The following is a 21446-nucleotide window of genomic DNA, read 5'->3' as shown; positions in this document are numbered from 1 at the left end:
ATTTATGGCTTGGTTGTTCATATATTTTTTTTCTGTTCTTTGATAGATATGGAGATAGGTTATTTTTATTTAGCATAGTATCGCCTTTCCACATAAAGGCAAATTCTTTCACCATTTGTAGTTTTTCCTCTACAACTACCTGAAAACGGCTACTTGGTCTGTGGCGTATAATATCTTCAATAGCATTGTCAAACTTTGACTTGGCGGGGCGGAGCGCTGCTTGCTAATTAAATTTTGTTTCCTTCAAAAATTCCCTGTCGGAAAATCATACAAGTGTTGCTCATTAAATTTTGGGCCTAGTTGCTTTAAATTCCCCTAAAAAACAAAAATCCCTTCTCAAGCACCTAAGTCTGACTTCCGCTTTACAATAATCCTCAATCTTTCATATCAAGCACCTCAGCCTGATTTTCGAGTCTGAAATTCTTCTTATAGCTCTTCAAATCTTCAGTCTTCATACTCTTCATCCAACGAAGATCTGAAGAAGTCCTCAATGAAGGCTACCATTTACCCAGCCGACAATTAACTAGGTACTTGCCTTGCTAGTCAACCGTTGACCGCTCACCAGAGAGGTTAAGATATAAGTTATACTATTTAGTTGAGCAAACATTAGGTAGGTATTATCCACTAAACACTTGAAGCTTTATTTGATTGCCTCATTGTGGCCGGGATTTGGACACTGGCGTGTGCCTTGCTTTTAGAATGCTTTATTTTTTGTGGCACTTGATTTATTTTGGGAGGAACGACTTGGCGGGGTCTTTTTTATGCCACGAAGTGGTATTTTTTGGGGTACTATTTAGTTGAGCAAACATTAGGTAGGTATTATCCACTAAACACTTGAAGCTTTATGGTTGCCTCATTGTGGCCGGGATTTGGACACTGGCGTGTGCCTTGCTTTTAGAATGTTGCTTGATTTTTAAGTTCAATTCCAACGCGAGGAACTTTCGATGCTGAAGTGAATAAATTAGCAAAACTCGATCTGTTTATTCTCTTTTGTGCTGGCAAATTCTGATTAATATGCCCATTATCTACCCTATTACAACAGAAACAAAAATATAAGTTCACCACTAATTAAGTTAAATAATAATGCGTGTAGTTAAATGAATAAAAAAATAATGAAAGAATCTCCTAATTGGAAAAACAACAATGGGCAAGGTTAATTGAGGCGTTTCATTGAAGAGGGGCCAAAAGACAAAACTGAGTTTTGAGTAAAATAGCTTTCAAGTTTTTGATTTCCAGATGTCCACTGGAAAATTCATTCAATGGGTTGGGAGGATTTTAAAAAAACTCGTGTATCTTGAAGAATAATGGAGATATCAACATGTTTATCTTTACGACTGATTGCTAAACAACATTCCACATTAGAAAAGCCGTTTGCCTAAGCAAGACCCTTCTTGCGTACACGTCTTCAACTATGTCAAAATCAAAACTGCCTCTAGGTTACTAGGTTTGTGTATTATAGCATCTTTGCAGTCTTTTTATTTGTCTTCGGTACTTTGCAAGTCCAAAAACAAACCAGTCTTTATTGAATGGCAAATGACATACAGATAATGAACTAATTAATTGATATAAAAAATTAAATAATAACAATAATGATAATAAATCTCTATTGATTTATTATCCTTATGAAATTTCTGGTCGAATGAATCTTCAACTATGTCAAAATCAAAACTGCCTCTAGGTTACTAGGTTTGTGTATTATAGCATCTTTGCAGTCTTTTTATTTGTCTTCGGTGCTTTGCAAGTCCAAAAACAAACCAGTCTTTATTAAATGGCAAATGACATACAGATAATGAACTAATTAATTGATATAAAAAATGAAATAATAACAATAATGATAATAAATCTCTATTGATTTATTATCCTCATGAAATTTCTGGTCGAATGAAAATTGTAAACATGAAGATATCCTGGTGCTACAACCACGATTTTTAATCTCTATTATACCCGAGTATGATAGATTAGCATTAGTTATAGCTGTCACTTGTGTGGTTGTGCTTTCTCTAGTGATCTCCTGGCCTCTTGGTTCAAATGACCGCTGTATTGTTTATTATTACATGTTTTTTTTTGTCAATTTGTTATTGATATATACCTACCTACTTTGTGTCTTGGTCTTATGAAAAATATTATATTGTTTGTCAATTTGGCATTGATATACGGTGGAATCATAAGAAGCAACAATTAGATATGTATTTCAACCCTTGGGATTTAAAGTAAGTATAACAAGCAAGTCATGATATAACATATTACAGTGTAACAGAGTATGTTTGTATGTAGTTTGATGTTTTTCTATAGTACAGGGTATTCAGTTGGTTATTTTCCTCGTACAACGTGATATAACAATAGCGTTTCCCGGGTTATGAATGATATGATGAATTGGAGGCATGAAATCAGACCTAGAGGGATCAAGGCTAGCACAGACCAATGTTAGAATGATCATGAAGACCAATAATACTGATGAATCTGAAGGTAAAGTATGTACACCACTTCTAGGAACATTGGAGAAAAAGTTTCAGGTTAAGTAAATAACAGCTTATAAAAGTACACGTTGTGAGTAACATTGGAAACGTAAAGAAAATAGATTTGGACTGAAGGTAAAGTATGTACACCACTTCTAGGAACATTGGAGAAAAAGTTTCAGGTTAAGTAAATAACAGCTTTTAAAAGTACACGTTGTGAGTAACATTGGAAACGTAAAGAAAATGGATTTGGGTTGTAATTGTGCAGCTACGAAATTACAGTAATAACAAAAATTTACTGAAACTATTGAAAAGTTTCAACAAAATTATAGTGGAAAAATCTAAAACCCCGTGTTGAAAACTACGGGAGAGAAAAAGATTAATGCTTTCAAATTACATAATCGGTCAACCGATTTGACCACATCAACAGTGAGCCAAAAGTGAACCATTTCTTGGTATTTTCAAGGCCATGTGGTGCCGAGGTTGTTTAACTTTGCCCATAATCTTGGGCGTTTCCTTCAGACATCCGTACGGTTTTGGCTTTATTTATAGCCACCAGCTCTGTATTAAATCCGCAACCCACCAAACATTGGACGAAGGTGAAGGTGTGGAAGTAATTTCTTTTCGGTTTAGGAAGATATCCAATTTAGAGAAACCAATTTGGTCTTGGATATGTCTCTCACAATGGAGATTGTCTGCAGAGTTGGAGACAGTGTAGAAGAAATCATTTGAAGTTGGGTCATTAGAAACCAATTTGGTCTTGGATATGTCTCTCACAATGGAGATTGTCTGCAGAGTTGGAGACAGTGTAGAAGAAATCATTTGAAGTTGGATCATTGGAAGCAGAAAAGAGATCATTAAGAAAAGTTCAAACGAGACGGAAGAACTCAACAACTGTGTCGTCATACTGTCCACAGTTCCAAGTGCCATGTTGCTAACGGATACGTGAAATTTTCAATGTTTTTATTGACATTGCCACCCATATGAATTTCAGTGTGGTCAATATACGTAAAAATCGTAAAATAATAGTAATAAAAACAAAATATTACCCACCGACTATTAGAGGAGTTGAATTTTTTTGTTCTAATTATTTAGCCCAGAGCAGACAAAGTAGAAAGGAGAAATTGAAGTTGTTCAGTGTAATAGAAAGTATTATTTTTTTCTTTATTAAAGAAACTAACACTAATGAACTTTAAAACCTCTAAATAACTACCTACATTCAATAGGTACCTACATAGATGAACACATCAAACGAAAATAATAAAACAAATGTGTATCCAAATATCTTCAAATCAATAAAGTTTCAATGAAGCCCGAGGCGTTAATGAACCGACTCAACTCCTTGTTATCAAGCTAGAAGCACGACCAATACAAATGCCAATGATAACATGCATATCAGTGAGAGTAACCAAACATACACGCTACTAGCGGGGGTTTCAAAACTCATTCATTGGAACATGCAAAGTCCAAGTTGGAAATTCTGAATCACGATTGTACTATTAATAACAATAGTAATCATCACTCCAATTTACCAATTCATTGCATCTTGGCCCCTAGCTCCCGCGGAGTACATTTCGGACATTACCACAATTAGAAGGAAACAAACTGGTGTGGAACATCACACGACTTTCTATTCAGTTACAGAACTACGAAAACAAAAATTCTACGACTGACCGTTCTCGAGATTTTCTGATGTACACCATGTGCCTATACACCATGGGCTAATTATCACTTTGGATTTGGACCAAAAACGGGAATTTCCACCTACTTCCCAATTTTGAAAATTTGAGCCGATTCTAATACATTCTCATTGTAGGTAGGTATATTGCATCAGCTCCCCCTAACATCATGTTGGTAATGGAAAGTAAAAAACGGTAGAAGCATTGGTAATGGAAAGTAAAAAACGGTAGAAGCATGAAAGTTTCTCAGAAATTACCCAAAAGCGATTCAATATACACCAAGAGAACTTACATATTTAACTTACGAGTACTTTATATGAGCATAATATTCCATATTGCAACACAATTAGCATAAATCTTTACGCTTCCCTGAGCAATGGACGTGCTTTGACTGTGATAAATTTTATATTTTGAGGTATATAATTTATATTTATATTCAATATATATAATTTATATTTGCGATATATAATTTATATGCAATATAATTATATAATTTATATTGGTGATACATAATTTATATTCTCCCCCAGTGAATAGGAGACGAAAAACTTGCGTCACGATCCTACATTTACTACATATTGTAAGACTGAACCTTTTCATTCATGAAATCCGTTCAGAAAACCATTAAAAAAACTCACTTAGATACCATAAAGTTCTCGAAATGGAAAGAAAAAGACATTCTGAAAGATGTGTAAGATTTGCAACAGATTGCCGTCTGAGTGACAAGATATGCAAAAGATTGAAATTTCGAGTATCTGTTTAATTCTGGGACCTGGGTGTCCTTATATTAGTTCTAAATGGGCTTGAGCTTTTTCACGGAAAAGGTGAAAACAAGCCTTTTGAGTACAGGTAATGTCCTCATCAGCTAATGTCCTGAAGGGCCATGTAACCATAAACTTAAACAGATAAGACATATTTTCCACAAAGACCAATTCAACACTAAAATTCCACAAGCATTTTTTTCCTTCAAACTCGGATCCTTGAACTCACATAAAGCTCTAAGCATCAGTCTAAGTAAATACCTGAAAAAAAAAGAACGTGAGCTTTTTTTTAATAGTCTTCTAAAAAATCATAACTACCCATTTTATTATGGCCAGTATATTTTATTACGTTCGAAACATGTCAGCCAGAACAATTAAAACTGTATGTTGAGCATGGCAAACTCATAACCGAGCTAGTAGGTATGTACGGGTACGGTTGGCGTTTAATGGCATCAGCTTCAAGTACCTGTAAGTCTTGCCATTAGTGCATTTTTCAGCAGCTTATACAAATTTTGAGGTGAATATTTTAAAAAACTTTTATCTAGATTATCTCCTTTAATGTCCAATCTTACAAAACTTAAAAAACAACTCCACCCTAATAGACGACTTCAACTCCCCCTGGGGAAACCCACTTCCTGTGGATACGCCCCATACTGGTGCAGACAGTCTCGACGGCTTTTTCCACGAAAGTGAGTTCAAAGGGTTTGCGTTTTAGATAACAGAGAGTCTAAGACTCTAAGCCCTTTAAGCTAAGTAAAGAACTATAAAATAACCCCCTCAACGTGTGGAACAGGCTCTGTGGATGTTAGTAAAGTAAGGAGAGAGAACTCAAAGAGTTGAAAGAAAAAGCAACGGATGATTATGTGATGGATCGATACGCCCCATACTGGTGCAGACAGTCTCGATGGCTTTTTCCACGAAAGTGAGTTCAAAGGGTTTGCGTTTTAGATAACAGAGAGTCTAAGACTCGAAGCACTTTAAGCTTAAGTAAGGAACCCCCTCAACGTGTGGAACAGGCTCTGTGGATGTTAGTAAAGTGTGGAAAGAGATACGCCCCATACTGGTGCAGACAGTCTCGATGGCTTTTTCCACGAAAGTGAGTTCAAAGGGTTTGCGTTTTAGATAACAGAGAGTCGAAGACTCTAAGTACTTTAAGCTAAGTAAAGAACTATAAAATAACCCCCTCAACGTGTGGAACAGGCTCTGTGGATGTTAGTAAAGTAAGGAAAGTAAAATCAAAGAGTTGAAAGAAAAAGCAACGGATGATTATGTGATGGATCTGGGAGGACTATCCAAAGTCGATAGTAAGAAATTTTACGTCTTGAAAATCTCAGATGTCAATTTTATACGCGATTCCTAATACCGTTTCAACTTTGAAATTTCCAGAGCTCAACAACCTGTCCGGGGCTCGTGTGAACGCTACGTGTGGTACTCTCTCCAAGAACTACCACGAGGTCCGCTGTCACCCCGCGCCTGATGCTTTCAACCCCTGTGAAGATCTCATGGGTAACTGGGCGCTCCGTGTGTCCGTCTGGTTTGTAGCGATTGCAGCGCTCGTCGGAAACCTGGCGGTGCTTCTGGTACTAATCAGCTCTCGGTTCCGTATGACTGTGCCCAAGTTTCTCATGTGCAACTTGGCCTTTGCGGATTTCTGTATGGGGCTTTACTTGATCATGATTGCCATCATGGATGTCAGGTCGATTGGAGACTACTTCAATCACGCCATCTACTGGCAGAGAGGTGAGAAAACTGGATGAGATGTCCACTGTTTATGACAATAAAATCTATTACGAAAACTACGAGATAAAAGACGAAATAAATCTTTTTGATTTCCGGAGGGTTCCAATGAAGGTCAGGTCGATTGGAGACTACTTCAATCACGCCATCTACTGGCAGAGAGGTGAGAAAACTGGATGAGATGTCCACTGTTTATGACAATGAAATCTATTACGAAAACTACGAGATAAAAGACGAAATAAATCTTTTTGATTTCCGGAGGGTTCCAATGAAAAGAAAAAGGCTTAAATCCATAGAATAGGATAAGAGTCAGAACAAAGACAAAGCATTTAAGTCAAATCTATCAGCTTAGAGTAAATATTGGAGAGATACCTATTAGACAAATAATTAGGTATAACTTGCATGAACCTAGCTCTAATTTAAACTAGGTACCTAATACCTATTCTAAGCCGATTTCCCACACAATCTGTTCAGGTGTGGGCTGTCAAATGGCCGGCTTCCTTACTGTGTTCTCCAGCGTGCTCTCCATTTTCACCCTCACCGTCATCACCTGCGAGCGATGGTACACCATTACCTACGCCATCCATTTGAATCGGCGACTCAAGTTGAGTACTGCCACCAAGATCATGGTGGTCGGATGGGTCTACTCGATTGCCATGGCGGCTTTACCCCTCTTTGATGTGAGCAACTACTCAAAAACGAGGTAAGTGTTAGCGGAATCTTTCAAAGGTTGATGCGTCCATTAAAAACTCTGGAATGGTATTGTAGAACGTAAAACGGTAGAGGAAATATTGGGGTTTAAAACCTTCTAGGATCCTCCAACTCTAGGCTTCTTCACACTTCCTAGTATGTATTTATCTGTATTTCTGATGGGGTATGTATGATTGATAATGGTACAAAATACGCTATCAGCAAAATTATAGGTTGCTTTTGATATTCTTGATAGGTAGGTATGTAAGTAGGGAGGTATTAGGGAAGTATTGTTACCAACAACGATGTTAATCTTCCTTCATAATGCAATGTAGGTACCTACCTACCTACCTATAACCAAATTTATTCTCTGTGAAGGGGGAGGTAGATAGAAGTGTTACGTTGTAATTCCATTTCTTGATAAGGTAAAACTCGTGTGAAAGCAAGAAGAAAATAATGCGAAATAGACAAAGAGGAACGGGAAGAGGAGGAAGAGAAAAGGAGAGGAGGAAAAAACTGGTGAGAGGAAAGAGGAGCAAAAACCTGGCAAAGAAGTAGAAACCTGGTCAAAAAAAAACTAGCACGTAAGAGTATCTCTAAAAGAGGTGTGTAACGTTACTTAAGGATAAATTTACGACCCTCCAAGGAGTAAAGTATGTTAGGGGCATTCTTCATATGAAGCCTTTGAAACAAAAAAAGGGCTACTGAGAGACTGCTGCAAAAGATATTAAAGCTAGGTATCATAAATTCGAACGGCATAATTACGCTCCTTGATGGAAGAATAAAATTACACTGAGCTTATAAAATTAGAAAATTAAAATTGGAACAAGAAATGAGAAATTTAGCCTTCCATTTTCTCTCTGAAGTGAAGAGAAACTTTTTCATCCTATTGACCACCGAAGGCATTAAGGGCTTTTGCCTCTTTAAACTGTGTTAATAACGAAATACGTAGAATTTCACTTAGGCGCTTGTCCATAATCCCTACAATAGGTAGGGATGAGGGCCCTTAAATAAACATGTTCAGAGTAAGGTAGATTATCTGCTTAACCTACATCACTCACTAGAGTTCAGTAGTTCCTGAGATATGGGCTTGGTACCTGGGGAAAGACACGCATTTTGAGTCTGGTAGCCAAAGTGTTAAGGGCTTTTGCCTCTTTAAACTGTGTTAATAACGAAATACGTAGAATTTCACTTAGGCGCTTGTCCATAATCCCTACAATAGGTAGGGATGAAGGCCCTTAAATAAACATGTTCAGAGTAAGGTAGATTATCTGCTTAACCTACATTAGTAAATTATAGAGATATACATAAATATAGGTCGGTATCTACTAATTGAAAGAACGAAGTGAACTCGAAGTTTTAACTTGAATTATACTCGTATAGTTATTGTTTGTATTTTAGACTATTGAGAAAATGTCGCTATTTTGGGAAAATTTTGATACCGTGCTTTGGGAAAATGTCATTTCCATTAGGGAAATGTCCCAATAAATCTTGTTGTCGGAGTATCAGGAGTTCCAATTGGTGACAGTTCCATTAGGGAAATGTCCCAATAAATCTTGTTGTCGGAGTATCAGGAGTTCCATATTGGTGACAGGTAGACCTTTTCCATTCCGCATGAGAGTCATTGAATCTCTGTGTCGTTAGTGTCATTCCAGTGCATCTATTCTTATGATAAATCAAGATTCAAGTTTGCTCTTTTGTTTGTTTTCAGCTAATAAAAGAGGCTTGGTTGACTTACCCCTACCATTGCTGTGCATTCCATTTCCCTGCCACCCATGATCCGGATCAGTATGCCAAACACCAGGTATGTATGATGAATATACCCAACATCAAGTTTTTATAATAAGAACCTCCATGATGATAAACTCTTTGGATATTATGGAGATGAGTACTTCTTGGAATTTGGGAAAATGTCATTTCCATTAGGGAAATGTCCCAATAAATCTTGTTGTCGGAGTATCAGGAGTTCCATATTGGTGACAGGTAGACCATTTCCATTCCGCATGAGAGTAATTGAATCTCTCCGTGCTTTGGGAAAATGTCATTTCCATTAGGGAAATGTCCCAATAAATCTTGTTGTCGGAGTATCAGGAGTTCCATATTGGTGACAGTAGGTAGACCTTTTCCATTCCGCATGAGAGTAATTGAATTTCTGTGTCGTTAGTGTCATTCCAATAGGGAAATGTCCCAATAAATCTTGTTGTCGGAGTATCAGGAGTTCCATATTGGTGACAGGTAGACCTTTTCCATTCCGCATGAGAGTAATTGAATTTCCTGGTGACAGGTGACAGGTAGACCTTTTCTATTCCGCATGAGAGTAATTGAATTTCTGTGTCGTTAGTGTCATTCCAGTCCATCTATTCTTATGATAAATCAAATGGTGACAGGTGACAGGTAGACCTTTTCTATTCCGCATGAGAGTAATTGAATTTCTGTGTCGTTAGTGTCATTCCAGTCCATCTATTCCTATGATAAATCAAGATTCAAGTTTGTTCTTTTGTTTGTTTTCAGCTGATAAAAGAGGCTTGGTTGACTTACCCCTACCATTGCTGTGCATTCCATTTCCCTGCCACCCATGATCCGGATCAGTATGCCAAACACCAGGTATGTATGATGAATAGACCCAACATCAAGTTTTTATAATAAGAACCTCCATGATGATAAACTCTTTGGAGATGGAGATGAGTACTTCTTTGAATAACCTGGAATTGAAAGAATAACACAATTTTAGGTAGTCACAATCATAAAAAGTAAAAAAAAAAAAATCTAAAAAGTAAAAATTATTGTAATAAATAATTAACCTCAAGCCAAGCTTTTCTTGCGCAGAAAAAAAAGTTGGGTTTGCCTTCCAAAGTTCGGAGCTAAAAAATTAATAGAAATATTTTTTCCGGATTTTTTTTTGGACTTGGAAAAATCTCGATCAAAAAAGAAAGCCTTCGAAAATAAGTGACCGATTTCAAAAATATTCCATTACAAAGTGTAGGTTTCTTATTTATCCCTAAAATATCCGCAGGTTACAAGTTCCTTATATTTGACGTTATAGAAAGTAAAAACACAAAGGTCATATAATCCTTCCCTTCCTCTCCCAGTTTCCCTAACCCGAAGTCATTTCTGAATTAGAACAATTTCCATTTACCTTTTGCGGAATGCCGCAGAGGAAGGTAGGAAAAAGAACCCACAAAAGAATAACAAACATTGCAACCATGATTGGATAATCCATACTACATAATATCCTGGTTTTTCCACTTTCCTCTTTCTCATTCCTTTTCTTCCCCTTTCCTCCCTTTTCACCATTTACGTATATAAATTTCGCAGCCCCCAAGCTTCATGGTGGCCCCCAATTAAAAATTTGAAGCTTTTGTAATTTTTGTTTGTTTATTACTTGTTTTAATATTCTTGTAAAATAAAACTACAGCTTTAGCTGTGAATTTGTTCAAATAATAAACATTCAAATAATCTGATAGAATATGATATTTTCATCCAAGGTAACTTTGTATGAATAATAATAAAAAAACAAAGTGTATGAACAAAGTTTCAGACGGTCACCCATCCATATCTTTGCCATTCCCGCCGGAGCTCCATTGCCCTATTGGTCTATTAGGTACTGTTCCCATTTACGCGTATTAGAGAAAGCTACACAGGTCGTAAAAATGTAATCCCGACGTTTGAGAAGGAATGTAAGAATTGAAACATAAAACAGAAACGAGGAAAAAAAAACGAAACGAAATAGTACATAGATCGGAGAGTGAGATAAGATAGAGGGAGAGAGGGGGGAGAGGGAGAGAGGAGTAGAGATAAAGAGAGAGAGGATGAAAGAGGACGAGAGATAGCAGAGAGAGAGAGAGAGAGAGAAAGAGAGAGAGGATGAAAGAGGACGAGAGATAGCAGAGAGAGAGAGAGAGAGAGAGAGAGAGAAAGAGAGAGAGAGATTGGGAAGAGAGAAATACAGAAAGAGCTAGGAGATGAAATGTTAGGGTGGACCGGAGAGAAAGAAAGCGAAAGAAGAGGAACAACAGAGAAAAAGAAAGAGAAAAAAGAGAGAAGATTAGAAGGGGAGAGAGAGGAAAATGAAAAGGGAGATATATGAAAAGGGAGAGATAGGGGGAAGGAGGGACGCAAAGGAAAATGGAGAGAAACGAATAGAGGCAAAGAAAAGAAGGTAATTTCGTGACTTCCACACAGACTCATCGTACCTATGCACTTTTATAAGTCCATTGCAATCCTCCCTCCACCTCCTCCTCCCCATCTCTCTCTCGTCCAAACTAGGGAAATAGGTAGGTAAAAGAAATTTTAGATAGTGAACCCAACAAGTAGTAATCTAGGTACCAAGTATGTACGTCTTGTAACCTTATTCCACGAAACGTTGGGAAAACAATAATAAATGTATGCATACAATTATAGTTTCGTTTACATTTACAACTATAATGTTTACACTTACCCCGAAGTTTTATTATTCGCTTGACATGACGTGAAATGATTATTGAGCGTTCGAAAATGTTGCACTCTCTTTCTCTTTCCTTCCTCTCTCTTGTCTTTCCCTCCTCCCTCATTTTCTCTTCCTTGTCCCTCATTTTCTCTTCCTTGTCCCTCATTTTCTCTCCCTCCTCCCTCATTTTCTCTCTCTCCTCCCTCATTTTCTTTTCCGTTTTACTATTTTGGGAGGAGAGACATTCTCCCACTAAAAGTTAGATACTTACCTATATTAGATTTTAGCTTTGGGGAAGTAACAGTCATCATTAGTTATCTTATCATCTTATCAATATAGCAAATCAATCCACCTCTCTACCGTTTCCGTTCTTCTCTTTCCCTCCATTTCTACTTTTTTCTCTCTTAATTTCTCTCTTCCTCTTCCCTTTCTCTCTCTTTATTATTTAAGAAGGTAATTTCGTGACTTCCACACAGACTCATCGTACCTATGCACTTTTATAAGTCCATTGCAATCCTCCCTCCACCTCCTCCTCCTCATCTCTCTCGTCCAAACTAGGGAAATAGGTAAAAGAAATTTTAGATAGTGAACCCAACAAGTAGTAATCTAGGTACCAAGTATGGACGTCTTGTAACCTTATTCCACGAAACGTTGGGAAAACAATAATAAATTATGCATACAATTATAGTTTCGTTTACATTTACAACTATAATGTTTACACTTACCCCGAAGTTTTATTATTCGCGTGACATGGCGTGAAATGATTATTGAGCGTTCGAAAATGATGCACTCTCTTTCCTTCCTCTCTCTTTTCTTTCCCTTTTATATTCAAGGTATATTTTCGCCTTCAGGTAAAAAGGCAATCCGACACTCAACTACCGAACATACCTAATCTGCAGTTAGATTATGGAATTCTCTTCATAGGGATATACGAGACTCACAAAGTCTAGGAGCATTCAAGACCTCCCTGGTAAAATATCTTAAAGGCTCGCAGTGAAAGAAAAATTTAGTGGTTGGGTGGAAGAGCTCTTCTAGGAGAACCCTGCCACTTAAAAGAAAGCCGTAAAAAAAAAACTTATATGTATTCTTGTGACCCCCTGAATCCGTCACTGCGAGCTATTCATTTTATATTCAAGGTATATTTTTCACCTTCAGGTAAAAAGGCAATCCGACACTCAACTACCTAACATACCTAAAGTATAGGGGTAGGTAGGTAATTCCGTACCTCCCCATTTCCCTACGAGTTTGAGAAGATATTCATTTTCATTGTACGGATTTTTTTATGATTTTTCAAAATCTCATATTTCGCAGCTTGTAAGAGAAAACGAGAGGGCAGTAGAGGGGAGAGAGATCAGGAAGGGGAGAAGGGGGAGGTAGATAGAAGTGTTACGTTGTAATTCCATTTCTTGATAAGGTAAAACTCGTGTGAAAGCAAGAAGAAAATAATGCGAGATAGACAAAGAGGAACGGGAAGAGGAGGAAGAGAAAAGGAGAGGAAGAAAGAACTGGTGAGAGGAGAGAAAAGAGAAGCAGAGAAGAAACCTGGCAAAGAAGTAGAAACCTGGTCAAAAAAAAAACTAGCACGTAAGAGTATCTCAAAACTCGTGTGAAAGCAAGAAGAAAATAATGCGAGATAGACAAAGAGGAACGGGAAGAGGAGGAAGAGAAAAGGAGAGGAAGAAAGAAGTGGTGAGAGGAGAGAAAAGAGAAGCAGAGAAGAAACCTGGCAAAGAAGTAGAAACCTGGTCAAAAAAACTAGCACGTAAGAGTATCTCGAAAAGATGTGTGTAACGTTACTTAAGGATAAATTTACGACCCTCCAAGGAGTAAAGTATGTTAGAGGCATTCTTCATATGAAGCCTTTGAAACAAAAAAAAGCTACTGAGAGACTGCTGCAAAAGATATTAAAGCTATCATAAATTCGAACAGCATAATTACGCTCCTTGATGGAAGAATAAAATTACACTGAGCTTATAAAATTACACTGAGCTTATAAAATTAGAAAATTAAAATTGGAACAAGAAATGAGATAGGTACCTACCAGCGTGTGTTTTATAACCGATTGACAAAGGTTGTCCCAGCCAGCCTAGTTAGCTTAGCTGGTAGTGTGTCTGTCTTGTAAGCGCTAGGACGCGGGTTTGAATCCCGCCCGGGCCGGATTTTATCCTGAAGGGATAAGGTTCGTTCTCGGAACTACTGCATGTCTTTCTCCTATCATGTCTTCCTTCCTCTCTTCGATTTCGGGACGATAAGACCTTAGCAGTCACAGCGATATTACGAGCCTAACTACACAACATTTTACCTAACCTCTTTTCAGTCATACTTTACTTACGAAAGTTTCTTTCTTTGGCCGAGTTCCAGTCGCTTTTCTGTTCACGTTGTCTTCTCGATATTCAGTTCCATTTATATGTATTAAGAAAGTTTTTCACTTTTAACTTTTATTTTAAAGTAGGAAAATTATGAACGCCGACTTTTTTATACTTTCTATTACTACAGTATAGCGGAGCTCTATACTAGTAATGAAAGTATTGCAATCGGGTCCAAATTTCAAAATCGGGGAAATGTTGGAAATATCGCGGTGTTGGGATCCCGCGATTCCAGAAAAGTGGTCTTTAGCGCCATTGGCTTTACGGTACTTGGTATGTAGCGGATGTACGTATTACGGAGTGTACGATATGTAGTAGTACTACATGGTTATAAATGGAAAAGGTGGTTTACAAAACTTATCTCAAGATAATCGGTTGTCCTTTATAGGCGTTCATGTATATTTTGCTGATTCTTGTTATCCCTGGTTTATTGTCCAAGGATGCGCGGACTTGTAACGAACTTTGGTAAAAAGTTCGGATCGTTTAGTTCGACTTCTATCTCTAGATATTTCAATCCAAAGCCAATGTTGCTTCGGTAAGCTTAGAAAAGAGTTTCAAAATAAATAGAAATAATATCTAATTTTTTGCATATCGTTGTATTTTATGATTCTCTTATTCATCCACGGGGAGTTATTAAGATATGAAATTTTGGGTCGATAATTATGATTGCCGCCTTGTATGCTGTCGATTTGTGACTTAGTATAATTTTTCATATTAATAAATATAATTAAATAGTTTTAATTTTTGGACACGTTTAATATTCTCCTCATACTTTATGGTGATATTGAAGATAGGAAATTTTCTGACATAATTATAGTCGGCGGACTCGGTAGCGGCTCAGGCTCGGGACTCATTTTTTTTTTTTTTCTTCAAATACATATTCCGCAAATGTAATAGAAAGTCGTGTGATGTTCACACCAGATTTTTTCGTAATGTCTCTTCTCACCCATGAAAAATTTCAATATTATCTAAGTTTTCTTCCCTCGGAAAAGCCATCTTATGCCTATGAAAAGCTAAAAAGAAGCCTGGAAATCAGGTGGAATTGATTGGCGGTCTATATGTAGAAGTTGTCAGAATTTCTTGACCCCGCCGGGAATCGAACCCGGGTCTCCCGCGTGCAAGGCGAGCGCAGTGACCACTACGCCATGGGAGCTGACGAAAAGCTAAATAAAAGCCTGGAAATCAGGTGGAATTGATTGGCGGTCTATATGTAAAAGTTCTCATATCGTTTAGCGACATTTAGCGTTATCTAGGGTGCACCACGAAGAGGCGAACAAGGAGAGGTTTGATAGAGGGAACTGTAACTGCTAAGTTCTTATCGTCCCGAAATCGAAGAGTGAAGGAAGACTGGATAGAAGGAAGCCAGCCGTTCCGAAAACGAACATTATCCGTTCAGGATAAAATCCGCCCGGGCAGGAATCGAACCCGCGGGTTAGTGCTTAAAAGGCAGACGCTCTACCAACCAAGCTAACTAGGCTGGCAGATCTTAAGTTAAACAAAACCATAGCCTAATGGGTATACTATTCATACATAGTAAAAAATTCAAGTCAGATTCCGAATCAAACCCTAAACAGAAACACACCAGCCGTTCCGAGAACGAACATTATCCGTTCAGGATAAAATCCGCCCGGGCAGGAATCGAACCCGCGGCTTAGTGCTTACGCGCTAGCTAGGCTGGCAGATCTTAAGTGAAACAAAACCATAGCTACATGGGTATAATATAGGTACATACATAGTAAAAAATTCAAGTCAGATTCCGAATCTAACCCCAAACAGAAAACACAAACGGATCATAAACAATTCTCGTAATGATCGGAAGTCATCCTAATGCTTTTACTCCGTGTATCTCTTCAAGAACTCAATATTCAACTGGAATAAAATCAATACTTACCTCCAATGAAGGTGGGGGCACTGATGAATCAAATGACATGTCTCGAAGAGCTTGGAATACCTTGGTTACAACTGCAAACAAAATAAAATACTAAATAATAGGTATTCAAACGGACAAAAGATCAGTCCTAAGGCTCAAAGAGAGTCAAGCTGTTTCAAGGTCCAAATCGTATCAAGGGTTCCCTTGGTCAATATAATCAGTCATTTGATCCTACAGAAAGTGAGGGGACCATCCGTCAACATTTCACTGTATGTGTAGTAGTATCTGAACTAAGCTGTCTTTGGCTTTGGCTATTGTAGTTCTGACTACCCCTCACCGATAGTATTTTAGTCAATAATTAAAATTATGCCAATAACACTAATAGAAAAAATTAAAAAAATCAAAAAGTGATTTTGGGGGCCAAGGTACAACCAGGCACCCTATTATTTTTTTTTTTTTTTTATTGAACGTTATTTACAGAGGGAAACTATAACAATCAGAGTCCTTGTCCCTCTATATAAACTTATTAATTATTACCATTTCTACGTATAAAAAGCTAATGTTTCCACTTACCAGATACCTAGTCTTCATTTCAGTGACTCCCATCTCGTGATAGTACGTCAGAAAAGCACCGTCCCTCACTTAATCCAAAGTTCTTTCAGGAATCGGCTGGCCTCTGCATATCTTTAAAAGTTACCTACTTTACAAGACATGGCCACTAGTACCATATTATATAGGTAACCGTTTTACCTATATTAATTATCCTTCCTGTGCAAGCACAACATCAGAACTGTTTAGGTGCCTGTTATCCTGTTATGTACAAGAGCGAGCTCAAGCTCTAGCAAGAGCTTTGCTGGGTGGAAAAAAAAACCTAATATAGCTACACAATTTTGCCCCAACCCCCTCAAATTATCACTGTTTGTCATTATTTCAGGAGTTCATCAAAGCCAACGCTGTGGGCTGTGGCCGAAGGCGACGCAGTGTTAACAACTCCACAACGAAATAGTACATAGATCGGAGAGTGAGATAAGATAGAGGGAGAGAGGGGGGAGAGGGAGAGAGGAGTAGAGATAAAGAGAGAGAGAGGATGAAAGAGGACGAGAGATAGCAGAGAGAGAGAGAGAAGAAATAAAGAAAGAGCTAGGAGATGAAATGTTAGGGTGGACCGGAGAGAAAGAAAGATAGAGAAGAGGAACAACAGAGAGAAAAAGAAAGAGAAAAAAGAGAGAAGATTAGAAGGGGAGAGAGAGGAAAATGAAAAGGGAGATATATGAAAAGGGAGAGATAGGGGGAAGGAGGGACGCAAAGGAAAATGGAGAGAAACGAATAGAGGCAAAGAAAAGAAGGTAATTTCGTGACTTCCACACAGACTCATCGTACCTATGCACTTTTATAAGTCCATTGCAATCCTCCCTCCACCTCCTCCTCCCCATCTCTCTCTCGTCCAAACTAGGGAAATAGGTAGGTAAAAGAAATTTTAGATAGTGAACCCAACAAGTAGTAATCTAGGTACCAAGTATGTACGTCTTGTAACCTTATTCCACGAAACGTTGGGAAAACAATAATAAATGTATGCATACAATTATAGTTTCGTTTACATTTACAACTATAATGTTTACACTTACCCCGAAGTTTTATTATTCGCTTGACATGACGTGAAATGATTATTGAGCGTTCGAAAATGTTGCACTCTCTTTCTCTTTCCTTCCTCTCTCTTGTCTTTCCCTCCTCCCTCATTTTCTCTTCCTTGTCCCTCATTTTCTCTTCCTTGTCCCTCATTTTCTCTCCCTCCTCCCTCATTTTCTCTCTCTCCTCCCTCATTTTCTTTTCCGTTTTACTATTTTGGGAGGAGAGACATTCTCCCACTAAAAGTTAGATACTTACGTGTCCGTCTGGTTTGTAGCGATTGCAGCGCTCGTCGGAAACCTGGCGGTGCTTCTGGTACTAATCAGCTCTCGGTTCCGTATGACTGTGCCCAAGTTTCTCATGTGCAACTTGGCCTTTGCGGATTTCTGTATGGGGCTTTACTTGATCATGATTGCCATCATGGATGTCAGGTCGATTGGAGACTACTTCAATCACGCCATCTACTGGCAGAGAGGTGAGAAAACTGGATGAGATGTCCACTGTTTATGACAATAAAATCTATTACGAAAACTACGAGATAAAAGACGAAATAAATCTTTTTGATTTCCGGAGGGTTCCAATGAAGAGAAAAAGGCTTAAATCCATAGAATAGGATAAGAGTCAGAACAAAGACAAAGCATTTAAGTCAAATCTATCAGCTTACAGTAAATATTGGAGAGATACCTATTGGATAAATAATTAGGTATAACTTGCATGAACCTAGCTCTAATTTAAACTAGGTAATACCTATTCTAAGCCGATTTCCCACACAATCTGTTCAGGTATGGGCTGTCAAATGGCCGGCTTCCTTACTGTGTTCTCCAGTGTGCTTTCCATTTTCACCCTCACCGTCATCACCTGCGAGCGATGGTACACCATTACCTACGCCATCCATTTGAATCGGCGACTCAAGTTGAGTACTGCCACCAAGATCATGGTGGTCGGATGGGTCTACTCGATTGCCATGGCGGCTTTGCCCCTCTTTGATGTGAGCAATTATTCAAAAACGAGGTAAGTGTTAGGGGAATCTTTCGAAGGCTGATCCAAGTGATCCCTACTCTGGGCTTCTTCAGATTTCCTAGTACCTATGTATTTATCTATATTTCTAAGAACGAGCTATGTATATGCTTGATAATGGTACAAACTACGCTATCAGCAAATCAGGTTTGCTTGCTGTCCATCCATTTGAATCGGCGACTCAAGTTGAGTACTGCCACCAAGATCATGGTGGTCGGATGGGTCTACTCGATTGCCATGGCGGCTTTGCCCCTCTTTGATGTGAGCAACTATTCAAAAACGAGGTAAGTGTCAGCAAATTAGGTTTGCTTGCTGTTATCAACAACGATGTTAAATCTTCCTTCGCAACACAAGGCACCTATAGCCAAGTTTATTCTATGATTCCAGCATCTGTCTCCCCATGAAGAACACCAACTCCACAGACTCGGCCTACCTCATCTTCCTGCTTCTATTCAACGGCCTCGCCTTCTGGATGATCTGCGCTTGTTACGCCCGTATGTACTCTTCTATCCGGGGTGGTACTGAGGGTGTGGCCTCTCTAGCACGCTCCGATATGACAGTAGCACGACGCATGGCTCTGTTAGTCTTCACAGATTTCGCTTGTTGGGCGCCCATCGCTTTCTTCGGGCTGACGGCGCTCGCAGGATACCCTCTCATTGACGTTCCCAAGACGAAAATCCTTCTCGTGTTCTTCTATCCTCTCAACTCTTGCGCGAACCCTTACTTGTACGCGCTCCTCACTCAGCAGTATCGCCGGGACTTCTTCATTCTCCTCAGCCGGTATGGCATTTGCTCAGCAAGGGCAGCGCGTTACAAGGGAACGCCGGGAACTTTCAGGAAGAGCGGACACAATGCCCATACGGTGACTGAGGGGAATGAGAGGGACATGGCTATGTGTGGACCTCAACATCGAGGCTCCCTACTGACCACCGTCACCTCGGTGGACAGCTATCCCGTACACAACACACGCTATAATGTCAATACGTCACCTAATAATAACACGGAAGTTACGTCCCTACAACACCTGGAGATGATGCCTTTTGACTACAATAATGGTCAGGGTAATAACAGTCATAGTGCTAGCAATAGGAGGCAGTCGAAAAACAATACGTCTCTCATTTAATTATTCAATCTAGTTTACAAGGAACAGGGAATAGGGGGGGGGGAATTGAGGGAGAGTGAAAGAGAAAAAGACATGGGGAGAAAGAGAAAAAGAGATGGCGAGAGAAAGAGAAATAGGCAACTGTACTGGTGAATCAATAGATAGATAGGCATTTTAGGAAATATAATGTAAAGGTTGTGATAACATATTACCTACTGATATGGTGATAAAAGATAGACAGGTATAAAAAGAATTACCCCGTCCGTAGATAGCATACAATGTATCTAGTAGGCCACACCCTCAGTACCACCCCGGATAGAAGAGTACATACGGGCGTAACAAGCGCAGATCATCCAGAAGGCGAGGCCGTTGAATAGAAGCAGGAAGATGAGGTAGGCCGAGTCTGTGGAGTTGGTGTTCTTCATGGGGAGACAGATGCTGGAATCATAGAATAAACTTGGCTATAGGTGCCTTGTGTTGCGAAGGAAGATTTAACATCGTTGTTGATAACAGCAAGCAAACCTAATTTGCTGACACTTACCTCGTTTTTGAATAGTTGCTCACATCAAAGAGGGGCAAAGCCGCCATGGCAATCGAGTAGACCCATCCGACCACCATGATCTTGGTGGCAGTACTCAACTTGAGTCGCCGATTCAAATGGATGGCGTAGGTAATGGTGTACCATCGCTCGCAGGTGATGACGGTGAGGGTGAAAATGGAAAGCACACTGGAGAACACAGTAAGGAAGCCGGCCATTTGACAGCCCATACCTGAACAGATTGTGTGGGAAATCGGCTTAGAATAGGTATTACCTAGTTTAAATTAGAGCTAGGTTCATGCAAGTTATACCTAATTATTTGTCCAATAGGTATCTCTCCAATATTTACTCTAAGCTGATAGATTTGACTTAAATGCTTTGTCTTTGTTCTGACTCTTATCCTATTCTATGGATTTAAGCCTTTTTCTCTTCATTGGAACCCTCCGGAAATCAAAAAGATTTATTTCGTCTTTTATCTCGTAGTTTTCGTAATAGATTTTATTGTCATAAACAGTGGACATCTCATCCAGTTTTCTCACCTCTCTGCCAGTAGATGGCGTGATTGAAGTAGTCTCCAATCGACCTGACATCCATGATGGCAATCATGATCAAGTAAAGCCCCATACAGAAATCCGCAAAGGCCAAGTTGCACATGAGAAACTTGGGCACAGTCATACGGAACCGAGAGCTGATTAGTACCAGAAGCACCGCCAGGTTTCCGACGAGCGCTGCAATCGCTACAAACCAGACGGACACACGGAGCGCCCAGTTACCCATAAGATCTTCACAGGGGTTGAAAGCATCAGGCGCGGGGTGACAGCGGACCTCGTGGTAGTTCTTGGAGAGAGTACCACACGTAGCGTTCACACGAGCCCCGGACAGGTTGTTGAGCTCTGGAAATTTCAAAGTTGAAACGGTATTAGGAATCGCGTATAAAATTGACATCTGAGATTTTCAAGACTTAAAATTTCTTACTATCGACTTTGGATAGTCTTCCCAAATCCATCACATAATCATCCGTTGCTTTTTCTTTTAACTCTTTGATTTTTCTTTCCTTACTTTACTAACCTCCACAGAGCCTGTTCCACACGTTGAGGGGGTTATTTTATATCTTTTCTTAGCTTAAAGTGCTTAGAGTCTTAGACTCCCTGTTATCTAAAACGCAAACCATTTGTGTT

The 21446-nt window shown here is 38.9% G+C and overlaps 2 protein-coding genes across 2 annotated transcripts; one reads left to right on the top strand and one right to left on the bottom strand.

Annotated features, from left to right (window-relative positions):
* Positions 1-5479: 5479 nt before the first annotated feature.
* Positions 5480-19774, top strand: LOC103505087 (follicle-stimulating hormone receptor-like; the record flags this gene model as incomplete). Its single annotated transcript, XM_026820474.1, has 4 exons — positions 5480-5585; positions 6283-6636; positions 7108-7336; positions 19016-19774. Coding segments are annotated over 4 exons (1425 nt in total), but the record flags the coding sequence as incomplete, so codon positions are not given.
* Positions 19775-20014: 240 nt separating this feature from the next.
* Positions 20015-21274, bottom strand: LOC113465714 (lutropin-choriogonadotropic hormone receptor-like). Its single transcript, XM_026820473.1, has 4 exons — positions 21244-21274; positions 20808-21161; positions 20272-20500; positions 20015-20168 (listed from the first exon to the last, which is right to left on the bottom strand). Exons 1-4 carry the CDS (start codon positions 21272-21274, stop codon positions 20015-20017), a joined length of 768 nt encoding a protein of 255 aa, XP_026676274.1.
* Between the last annotated feature and the right edge of the window lie 172 nt (positions 21275-21446).

This window comes from Diaphorina citri, unplaced genomic scaffold (assembly GCF_000475195.1).
Source record: "Diaphorina citri unplaced genomic scaffold, Diaci psyllid genome assembly version 1.1 scaffold149, whole genome shotgun sequence".
NCBI classification, from domain to species: Eukaryota; Metazoa; Arthropoda; class Insecta; order Hemiptera; family Psyllidae; genus Diaphorina; species Diaphorina citri.
Note: the sequence above shows the minus strand (reverse complement) of the source record. Positions and strands in the feature narration are given on the sequence as shown.